At 38.3% G+C, this 11056-nt stretch overlaps 1 protein-coding gene and 1 long non-coding RNA gene across 2 annotated transcripts in view; both read right to left on the reverse strand.

Moving 5' to 3' along the window:
- The window catches only part of Znf182 (zinc finger protein 182), a 65712-nt gene that overhangs the window by 8897 nt on the left and 45759 nt on the right, over window positions 1–11056 (reverse strand). Inside the window, exons 2-3 of the mRNA XM_031347541.1 lie at window positions 4167–4311; window positions 3875–4009 (exon numbers count right to left, since the gene is read on the reverse strand). Of these exons, the coding sequence (XP_031203401.1) occupies window positions 3875–4009; window positions 4167–4311 (280 nt within the window). The remainder of the gene's footprint in view (window positions 1–3874; window positions 4010–4166; window positions 4312–11056) is intronic.
- LOC116074852 lies at window positions 5280–6910 on the reverse strand. The gene is made up of 2 exons (XR_004112324.1): window positions 6827–6910; window positions 5280–6485 (listed from the first exon to the last, which is right to left on the reverse strand). It is a non-coding gene; the product is annotated as an uncharacterized LOC116074852 (long non-coding RNA).

Genomic DNA, 11056 nt, shown 5'->3' on the forward strand with positions numbered 1-11056 from the left:
AAAAAAAAAAAAAAAAAAGAACAGGCTAAATGCCCTGAAGTAAATGGCCTCAGAAAATGAACTCAATGGCACCTTTGAAGGTTTCTTGTTTCATAATGTTATGTCGGGCCTCTTCTTTTTTTTTTAACTTTATATTATTTTTATGTTTATTTTATTCACATATGTACATATTTTTCTTCTCTCTTTTTTAACCCTACAGGTCCTTTGCATATGTACTATGGCTTCCAGTCAGTATACAGTGCTTTTATGGGATTCCTGAGTGTGTGAAAGAGTGGTTGTCTGTTTCTTGTGCCTTCTCTTGGGTTCTTTCCTATTGTTTATTTTGTCTAATTTTGGTGTGTTAGTTTTTGTTTTATCTCACTTTACTACATTATTTTTATTATTATTCCATAGAAGCCTGTTTGTTTTCTAATGAGAAACAGAAAGGGAGTGGATTTGGATGGAGGGGAATCAGGGAGAGGGTGAGGGGAGGAGCTGGAAGGAGTAGAAGGAAGGGTAACTATAATCAGGATATATCATATGAGGAAATCAATCTACTTTCAATAAAAGGAAAATAAAAGATTCGAATTGTGGTCTTAAAACACTTTTCCACTAAAAGTAAGGAGGGAATCCTTGGAGAAATAGCAATTATAGGTTAGAGAGGAAGAAATGTAACAAACCTTAAATTTTAACCTCAGCAGCACACTTGGTGGCTAGTTTGAAGGGTTTCCACTAACTAAAGGTGGGATAGTTTGACTCATAAGAATTCTGAGGCAATTGCTTATAACAAAAATATTTGGCCTGTGAGTCATTCCTGTAATCTCAGCATTGTTAAGGCTGAGACAGAAATAGTATAAGTTTGAAGTTATCATGGACAAAACAGTGAGCACCTGCCATAAAAAAGGACTTAAAATGCTATACCTATAAAGGTATAAATGCTATATAGCAAATAATATAACTTGACACAGCTATATAACTCTTGGGCATTTATCCAAAGAACTGCAAATTAACATATAACACATATCACAGAGAACTCCGCTATTGTAGCACTACTCACAAAAGCTAAATTATAGAATCAACCTAGGTGTCTAACAGAGAGTGGGTAAAGAAAATAATGTTATATGTACACAATAGATTTTTTTCAGTTTTAAACAATGGGATTATGTCATTCATAAGAAAAATGCAGGCAACTACAGATAATCATATTAAATGAATTAAGTTAGATAGTTTTATGTCAAGTTGACACAAGCTGTAGCCATCTGATGATTAAGAAAATGGCTCCATTAGATCAGGCCACAGGCAAGCCTATAGGACATTTTCTTAATTAGCGGTTGATGTGAGAAGGCTCAGCCCATTGTGGGTAGTGCCATCTCTAGTAGTCTTGGGTTCTATAAGAAAGCAACCTGAGCAAGCCATGGAAAGCAAGCCTGTAAGCAGCACCCCTCCATGGCCTCTGCATCAGCTCCTGCCTCTATGTTCCTGCCCTGTTTGAGTTCTTGTCTTGAGTTCCTGTAGTAATGAACAGTGATGGGGAAGTATAAGCCAAATTAACCCTTTTCCCTGTAACTTGGTGTTTCATTACAGTAACAGTAACCCCAACTAAGAAAGAATGGAAGTATGTTCAACATATAATATATACTTGGATGAAAATTTTAATTAAAAAGGATATAACTTGTTGGTCACTTTCAGATGGTGCTAAAAATCATTTTAAAATTTGTCTTAAAATTTACTTTTATTTATATCTATGTGTCCATGTGTGAATATGTGCACATGAGTGTGGGTACCACAGAGGCAAAATGAGGGTTTTGAATTCCTTGCATCTGGAGTTACAGGTGTTTGTGAGTCTACTGATATGGGTGCTAGGAAACAATCTCAAATCTTCTAAAAGAGTAGCAATTGAGAGCCATCTTTCCAGCCCCACTAAAATTATTTTGAATAATGATAAACAAAATCTTAATCATTCTATAGAATATATAACTCATGTTAACCAAATAATAAATGAGAGACAATCTCTCTCTTTCTCTGCCTCTGTTTTTTTCTCTTTCTCTTAGACTCACAGAAATCTTCCTGTCTATGACTTCTGAATGCTGGGATTGAAAGCAGGTACCACTATGACAACCTGTCTTCATAGAAGTAATCTAGTTAAATAATTAATAAATAACAGAATTAAAATCTCATCCTTGAATCATGTGAGTCCTACTAGTGGCCATATTATCAAAGAGCAAATCTCTTTCTTCTAGCCAATAGTTCATTAGAAAGGGGTGAGGGTTTTGTGATCATTTACCTTCTATCTATGCTGCAATTTGGGCTGGTTTAGTCTTGTGCATGTAATAACTGCTTTGGGTTTCTTCACATTCATGAACATATGGATAGCACCAACTGGACTTGGTTGTAGGAGAAAGAAAACACATGAAACTGGGAGAAAGATCTGTTGAGGGGATAATGGGAGGAATAGGAGGTAGGAAATGCTTGGGTAAGTGTGATCATATTTCATTGTATGAAATTCTCACGAATAAAAAATTTAAAATTTTTTGGTTGTGAGCCTAGCCTTTGATGGCTCAGTCAAGTACAGGATAAGCATGTTATAATCCATAGAAGCTAAGTAACAAGGAGGGCCCAAGGGAGGATCCTTGAATCTCACTCAGAAGGGGATATAAAATAGACATTGGAGGTGGATGGAGGGAGGAAACTGAGTGGGAGAAGGGGTAGAAAAGGGAATAGGGATGGGGAACAGGTGTGGGGGAAGTGTAGGTGTTGGGTTGTATGTGAAAGGGCTGAGAGAGTGGAAATCAGAAGGGGGACATCTCTGGGACAAGCTGGAGACCAGAGATGGGGGAGGCTCCTGAGAGTCTATGGGAGTGACCCTAGCTGATACTCCTAGCAGGGTGAATATGGAGCCTGAAGTGGCCACTTCCTGTAGCCAGGCAGGACTCCCAGTGGAGGGATAAGGGCAGCAACCCATACACAAATATTTCGACTCAAAACATGTCCTGTCTACAAGATGTACAGGGGCCAAGTTGGAGCAGAGACTGAGGGAATGCCCAACCAATGACTGCTCCAACTTGAGATCCATACCATGGGAGAGAACCAACCCCTGACACTATTAATGATACTCTGCCTGCATTCAGGGGCCTAGCATAATAGTCTTCTGAGAGGGTTCACCCAACAGCTGATGGAAACAGATGCAGAGACCTACAGCCAAACATTAGGTGGAGCTTAGGGAGTCTTATGGAAGAGTGGAGAAGATGATTAAAGGAGCCAGAGGGGTCAAGGACACCACAAGAAGATCTGAGGAGTCAACTAACCTGGGCCCATGAAGGCTCACAGAGAGACTGAATCACCAACCAAAGAACATGCAGGGTCTGGACCTAGGCTCCCTACACATTTGTAGCAGATGTGTAGTTTGGTCTTCATGTGGGTCCACTAACAAGTGGAGTAGAGGCTGTTCTGACTCTGTTGCCTGTCTTTGGATTCCCTTCCCCTGGGTTGCCTTGTCTAGCATCAGAGGATGAGGATCAGCTTAGTCCTGCTGTGACTTGATAAGCCAGGGTGGGTTGGTACCCATGGGTTTCTTCTCTGAGAAGAGGTGAGAAAATTGGGGGAGGGGTTTGTGAGGGTGGGACTGGAAGGAAGGGAAGGAGGGGGATGCGATGTAAAATGAATAAGTGAATAAATTAATTAATGAAAAAATGAAGTCATAATTTTGCATTTATTAGTGAATTAGCCTAAGCAGCAATTACCAGTAACTAATAGCATAAAACAGACAACTGCCTGTTTTTTGCCTGACAAACCTCCTGATGGAAATAATTAGGAAGGAAAATAAAAGAAAAAGAAAACTCTGAATTTAATCTAGCTTAAAAGAAAACGAAGACAGAGGGCTGCATTAAGATACTACCTGGAAAGCTCCAAACTGGAATTTCCCCATCTTCTGGGTCTGGTTCTTCTACCTCCAGCTTGATAATGAGATCTGGCTTAGTAACCTGCTGTTCTGAGGATGCTAAACAATAGATACCTCCTTGGTCTTCAGATCCTGAAACAGTACAAGTTGTGGTTTGGAGTCAGCAGAAGGGACCTGTCACTTAATACAAACCATTTAACCAATATTTTGAGTTCCCTTTAAGAAAAGAAAAACGTGAAGGGAGGCAAGCAAAGTTCCTCTACTGGATACAAAAACCATAAAAAATTACCTATGGAAGCCACTTCACCCACAGAAACAAGGTTGCTGTAGGTCTCAAGCATCACATCTCGGTACAAGGTCCTCTGTGGAGAGTTCAGGTATTGCCACTCCTCCTGGGTGAAATCCACAGCTACATCCTCAAATGTCACTAGTTCCTGTAATGACAAACTTCTTTTATTCTAAAATGCTGACCACTGAATGATAAGGTTATAATGTGAGAAAACTGCTAATTGAGCTCCCAGTTCAATCCATGGTCTACAGGCATATCTGTCATGCATTTTCTTAATTGCTAATTGATAGAGGAGGCCCAGACTGCTGTGGCAGTACCATCAGCTTTGTAGGTGGGTCTGGGTCTTTGAGAAAAGTAGTGGAGCAAGGCAGAAAAAGCAAGCCCATATGTATCATTCCTCCATAGTCTCTGCCTCAGTTCCTGCCTAGTTTCTTCAAAATTTGTATTCTAACAAGTGATTCTGCAGCAGAAAAAAATACTCCTCAAAATGCATCAGTGACTTGATGTAGTATCTAAACCCATATTTGTAGGGAAAAAAAGTATTGGATAAGGTCCCATAAATCTTTATGAACCAAGTATTTTTCTGTAACCAAAAGATTCCAAAAATATTCACTCTTCTTTTATTTTGTTTTTGATATTCACTCTTAAAGATAATGAAAAGATAATTCACAGAACAGAAGTTAATATTACAGCGTAAATATCTGATAATATAAAAAGCACTATTAAACTATTGGAGAGTATGAAAATTGAATAAGATATAAGAACTATCTGCAAATACAAAAATAACTATTATAACAAGAAGTGCAGTATTTTACCAAGTAAGACATATAAAAAGTTGTTTAACATAACTAGTCATCATGAAACTTCAAATTAAAGCTACAGTGAATGAGGTGCTACCACACATCTGTTAGTATAGACCTTACAGTATCAAGTAGTGTAGATATGGGACAGCTGGATCTCTTTTATCACAGACATGAAAGAAGAAATAGCACAGGCCTTTGGAAACAGTTTTCCAAGTGTATGTGAAGTTAATCATATACTACCTAACAGCCCAACAATCATGCTCCTAGGTGTATTTATCCCAGTGAAATGAAAATCTCACAGCCACCAAAGCTTATAAATGAATATTTTAATCATCCAAAGATAAAATAACTTAAGTACTTCTCAGTCAGCAAATGGACAAACTTGAATCCACATAATGTCATATTATTAAACAATACAAATGAAAGACTTAACAGGTGATAATACAGATAGTAAACGTACTGTAGCAGAGCACTTGCCTAGCATGTAGAAAGGTTTGCATCGGATCTTTAGCATTTTCAAAAAACTCAACTTACTAAAAATCCCTCAAGTCTCTCCATAAACTTCCTCATAAAATATACTAATCAACACATCATATTCCACACATAATCAATACTTTTAGCATAATGTGTAATATAAATTAGAAACTAATACAGAATGCTCTAATTACATATAAATGAAAAACTAACAAGCAAGCAAACAGAACACAAACATCTAGGTCAGCTGTCTTTCAAACTTTTGCCATGAACTGTTTAAGAATACAAGAGGGGTCTGAAAAGCCAGAGCAGAGTGGGTAAAGGAAGCTGAGATCATGTATAGAAAGATACCTAGTGTGTATGAAAGTAGTGAAAAAACTGATCAGCTCTCAAGAATTGTTAGCTGTAGGAAAAATGTACAGGACCCAAGGTCATAAAGAGCATCATTTCTGAAGGAGAAATGGGAGCAAATGAATTAGAAGCATTTGAAGACTGGGTAATGGCAGGAGAAAAACAGAAGGGGGAAATTAGGGTCATATATGTTATGATTCAAGTATGAAATGTACTGCACAATGCTTTGAACATTTGCTCCTTAGCTGGTGGCACTGTTTTGAGAGGTTATGGAGCCTTTAGGAAGTGGTACCTGGGGAAAGTACATTATTAAGAGATGGAGATCTGAGGATTAAATCTGCTTCTGGTTTTGGATTTGGCAAGTGTTCTCTGCTTCCTTATCTGGCTACGTCCACTACACATTCATATTAAGTAAACTCCACTGTGGCTTGAGAAACTCTGAAACTCTGAGCCAAAATAAAGCCTTACTCTGTTAAGCTGCTTTTGGTAAGTATTTTATTACAGCAACAATAAAAATAATGAATACAATACAAGGCAAAGAATAGGATACAACAAAACAAAGTCAGAGAATACAAAATCATTCTCAGTAGTGTCCAAAGCAAAAATCATCCATTGAAGCTGCTGCATCATATCCCACTGCCAGATCTTGAACTAAGAAGCATCATGGAGGCCATTTGAACTCCAGGTTGTCCTTAGAACAAAGCAACAAAAACAATGTAAATCCTCTCAAAACTTGTTAAGAACAATGGAAAATGAGAAGATATTTTGTGACTAGACTAGGGATATAGCTAAAAGTAGAACCCTAAGTTCAATCCCCAACACTAATCCCATCCAAAAGAATTTCAGGTGACAAAAAATTCACCCCGCAATGATCACAGCAAAGTGGCAAAATAAGTAACTTTAAACTCTCATCCTCTCATAGAAACAAACAAACAAACATATAAAAATAAATAAGAGGAGCAGTGAAATAGCTCAATAGATAAAGACCCTTGAAACTAAGACTAGCAATTTGAGTTCAATCTCAGGACCCACCCTGAGACTGGTGGAGGAAGTAGAGGACTGATTCTTACAAGTTTTCTTCTCATCTCTATACTTAGGTGGTGGTTCTCTCTCTCTGAAAATAAAAAAATGCATTAAACATAATAAGAGACCAAACCAAATGTAAGTTTGGAATAACATCACAGGTTTGCAGCAACCACTCAAAGATAGAATCAACATAAAGAATACAGCACAGGCCAATCCCAGAATCCCTCAAACTTCTTAACACTTCCTCAGAGCCCTCTCAGCCTTCCACCAACAACCCTTATCATCATACTACAGCCTACAACTCTAGTACAAGCCCCCACTCTATTAGAGGCCACACTGGTTTCCAGAACTCCTGAGGCAATGCTGGCACACTGAACCCCAAAAAGGTCTACGGGCCACAACTATAGTGGAGGCACCCTACTGGACTAGAGGACTTGCCTGCCATCAGAACCACAGGCCACTCAGGCCAGAAGACCAGAGAGGAAAGGGCAGCCAAAGGAAAAACACCCACCCAACAAAGACAAACTCAGAAATCAGCAACTAGACCTATAATCACCCCAAACACAGATACCTAAGAGGCCAGCATAAGAACACAGTCAGGGAAATATGTTACCACTAATAAGCCCATCTATCCTGCTATAGCAAGTCCTGAATATACCCAACACAACTGAAGCACAAGAAAATGACCTTACAACCAAATTTATCTTCATAAATAGATAGAGGTCCTTAAAGAGGAAATGAACAAATCCCTTAAAGAAAACACAATTTGAAGAAATGAATAAATCATTTAAAGAAATTCAGGAAGACACAGTGTGAGGAAGTGAATAAAACTGTTGAAGAAATGAAAATGTAAATAGAGGCAATATAAATACAACTGTTTGAGACCTGAAAATAGAATAAAGAAAACACAAACTGAGGGAATCCTGGAGATGGAAAAAAATGTAGGTAAACACACAGGAACATACAGAAAAACGAAGTAAACACACAGCATTACCAAGAAATACTAGATGGAAGAAAAGAATCTCAGGGGTTAAAGATACAGTATAAGAAATAGATTCGCCAGTCAAAGAGACTGTTAAATCTAAAACACTGACACAAAACATCTAGAATATCAGGGAAACTGAAAAAACAAAAAACAAAAAACAAAAAAATAAGTATAATAGGAAGAGAAGAAGATTCCTATCTCAAAGGCCCAGAAATATTTTCAACAATATCATAGAAGAAAAATTTCCCAACCTAAAAAGGACATACCTATAAAGGTACAAGAAACACACAGAACAACAAGTAGATTGGACTAGAAAAGAAAGGCCACCCCTGTTGGGTCCCTCAGCTGCAAGACATTGCCAGGGGAGACTCAACTCATGCCTGCTGTGCCTGAAACAAAGGCTCACTACTATGAGTTCTGCCTTCGAGGATTCCAGAGGAAACCACACCTGCTGGCTGGCACATACACAGCCTGAGGACATCTGTTGTTGACCTCCTCCACCACTGTGGACTGAGCCTCCAGCCTCTCCCTGGAGCTGAGACTTGGAGTCTCCACCTACAGCCCAGCAGCCAGCTTCCCTTTGACTTCCTCCTTGACTTTGTTTGGACTCTTCCAGACTCCTCCCAAATTGCTTATGTTATTCAAATGTCATTGTAACCTGGAGATTCAGTTTGCTCTCTTGTATATAAATGCTGAACCCGCAAAGTAAAGGAGAGCCTTGATTGGAAGCCCTCAACTTGGCTTCGTGTCCTTTTGTTCTCGAACTCTGTGTTTCAGGTCTCCTTTCTCCCTTCGGTCGCCGCAGAACCTGGTTTATGAAACTGCGGGACAGTTTCACACCCCCATCCATATAATTATTAAAACCCTAAGTGTACAGAACAAAGAAAGAATATTAAAAGCTGAAAGGGAAAAGGCCAAGTAACATACAAATGCAGACCTATTAGAATTATGCCCAATTTGTCAATAGACTTTAAAAACCAGAAAGGCCTGGGCAGATTTTAAGAGGCCACAGATGTCTGCCAAGACTACTATACCCAGTAAAATTTTCAGTCATCATAGATGGAGAAAACAGATTTTTCATGACAAAGTCAAATTTAAACTATTCACAAATCCAGCTCTACAGGAGGTACTAGAAAGAAAAACTACAGCCAGAAAAACATAAGGGATAAATAATCTCACAAAAATACAAAATAAGGGATGGACTCTCTCTCTCTCCCTCTCTCCCTCCCAGCCCCACTCTCACTTAATCCATTATCACCACCAACAAAATAACACAAATTAGCTGTCATGATCACTGATATCTCTAAATATCACTAAACTCAATTCCCCTATAAAAACACAGACTAACAGAATGCAAAAACAGGATTAATCCTTTTGCTATATATCAGAACCACACCTCAATATCAAAGATAGATCTTACCTCAGAATAAAGGGTTGAAAAAAGATTTCTTAAGCAAATGGACCTAAGAAACAAGCTGGTGAAGTCATTTTAATGGCTAACAAAATAGACTTCAAAACAAAATTAATCAAAAGGGGCAGGAAAGGATATTTCATATTCACCAAAGGAAAAATCCACCAAGATGATTCTTCAAGGCTTAACATCTATGCCACAAACGCAAGAGCACTGACATTTGTAAAGGAAACAGTACTAAAGTTTAAATCACACCTGGACTCACACATTGATAGTGGAAGACTTCAATAGTCCACTCTCACTAATGGACAAGTCATCCAGTCAAACACTAAACAGAAAAATACTGGAGTTAAGAGATGTTATGAACCAAATGGACCTAACAAATATCTACAGAACAATTTACCCAAACACGAAAATATATACCTTCTCAGCAGCTCAGAACCTTCTCCAAAACTAACCACACACAGAAGAAATCTCAACAGATACAATAAAATTGAAATAACCCCCTGCATCCTATCAGACCTCTATGGGCTTAAACTGGATTTCAACAACAGAAAGCCTACAAATTCATAGAAACTGAACAACTTTCTACTGAATGACTACTGGGTCAAGTCAGAAATAAAGAAATCAAAGACTTCCTAGCATTCAATGAAAAGGAATACACCACAACATACGGGACACAATGAAAGTGGTCGTATGAGAAAATTTCATAGCCCTAAGTGTGAAATTGGAGAGACCTCATGCTAGGGACTTAATAACATATATAGAAGCTCTAGAACAAAAAGAAGCAAGTTCACTCAAGAGGAGTAGATGGCAGGAAATAATTGGACTGAGGGCTAAAATCAATACAAAAAACAAAGAGAACAATACAAAGAATCAACGAAGCAAAGAGTTGGTTCTTTGAGAAAAAAACAACAGGGTAGACAAATCCTAAAAGGATAGACAAGCTAACTAAAAGACAGAGAAAGAATATCCAAATTAACAAAATCAGAAATGAAAAGGGGAACATACAACAGACACTGATGAAATGCAAAGAATCATTAGGTCATACTTTAAAAACCTGTACCCCACAAACTTGGAAAATCTAAAAGAAATGGTAATTTTTTTGATAGATATTACTTACCACAGTTAAATCAAGGTCAGATAAATAATTTAAAAAATTTTTTTAATTAGATGTTTTCTTTATTTACATTTCAAATTTTATCCACTTTCCTTGTTTCCCCTCCGAAAAACTCCTATCCCATTCCCCCTCCCCTGCTCACTAACCCACCCACTCCTGCTTCCCTGCCCTGGCATTCCCCTACACTGTGGCATCAAGCCTTCACAGGACCAAGGGCCTTTCCTCCCACTGATGTCCAACACAGTCATCCTCTGTTATATATGTGGCTGGAGCCATGGGTCCCTCCATGTGTACTCTTTGGTTGGTGGAGCAAACAAATAGCCAACATCAAACTACATGGAGAGAAACTTGAAGCAATCTCACTAAAATCAGGGACTAGACAAGGCTGCCCACTCTCTCCCTACCTATTCGATATTGTACTTGAAATCCTAGCCAGAGCAATTAGACAACAAAAGGAGATCAAAGGGATATGAATTGGAAAGGAAGAAGTCAAATTATCACTATTTGCTGATGATATGATAGTATACTTAAGTGACTCCAAAAATTCCACCAGAGAACTTCTAAACCTGATAAACAACTTCAACAAAGTAGCTGGATATAAAACTAACAAACAAATCAGTGGCCTTCCTCTACACAAAGGATAAACAGGCTAAGAAAGAAATTAGGGAAACAAGACCCTTCACAATAGTCACAAATAATATAAAATACCTTGGTGTGACT

Source organism: Mastomys coucha, chromosome X (assembly GCF_008632895.1).
Source record: "Mastomys coucha isolate ucsf_1 chromosome X, UCSF_Mcou_1, whole genome shotgun sequence".
In the NCBI taxonomy this organism is placed as follows: domain Eukaryota; kingdom Metazoa; phylum Chordata; class Mammalia; order Rodentia; family Muridae; genus Mastomys; species Mastomys coucha.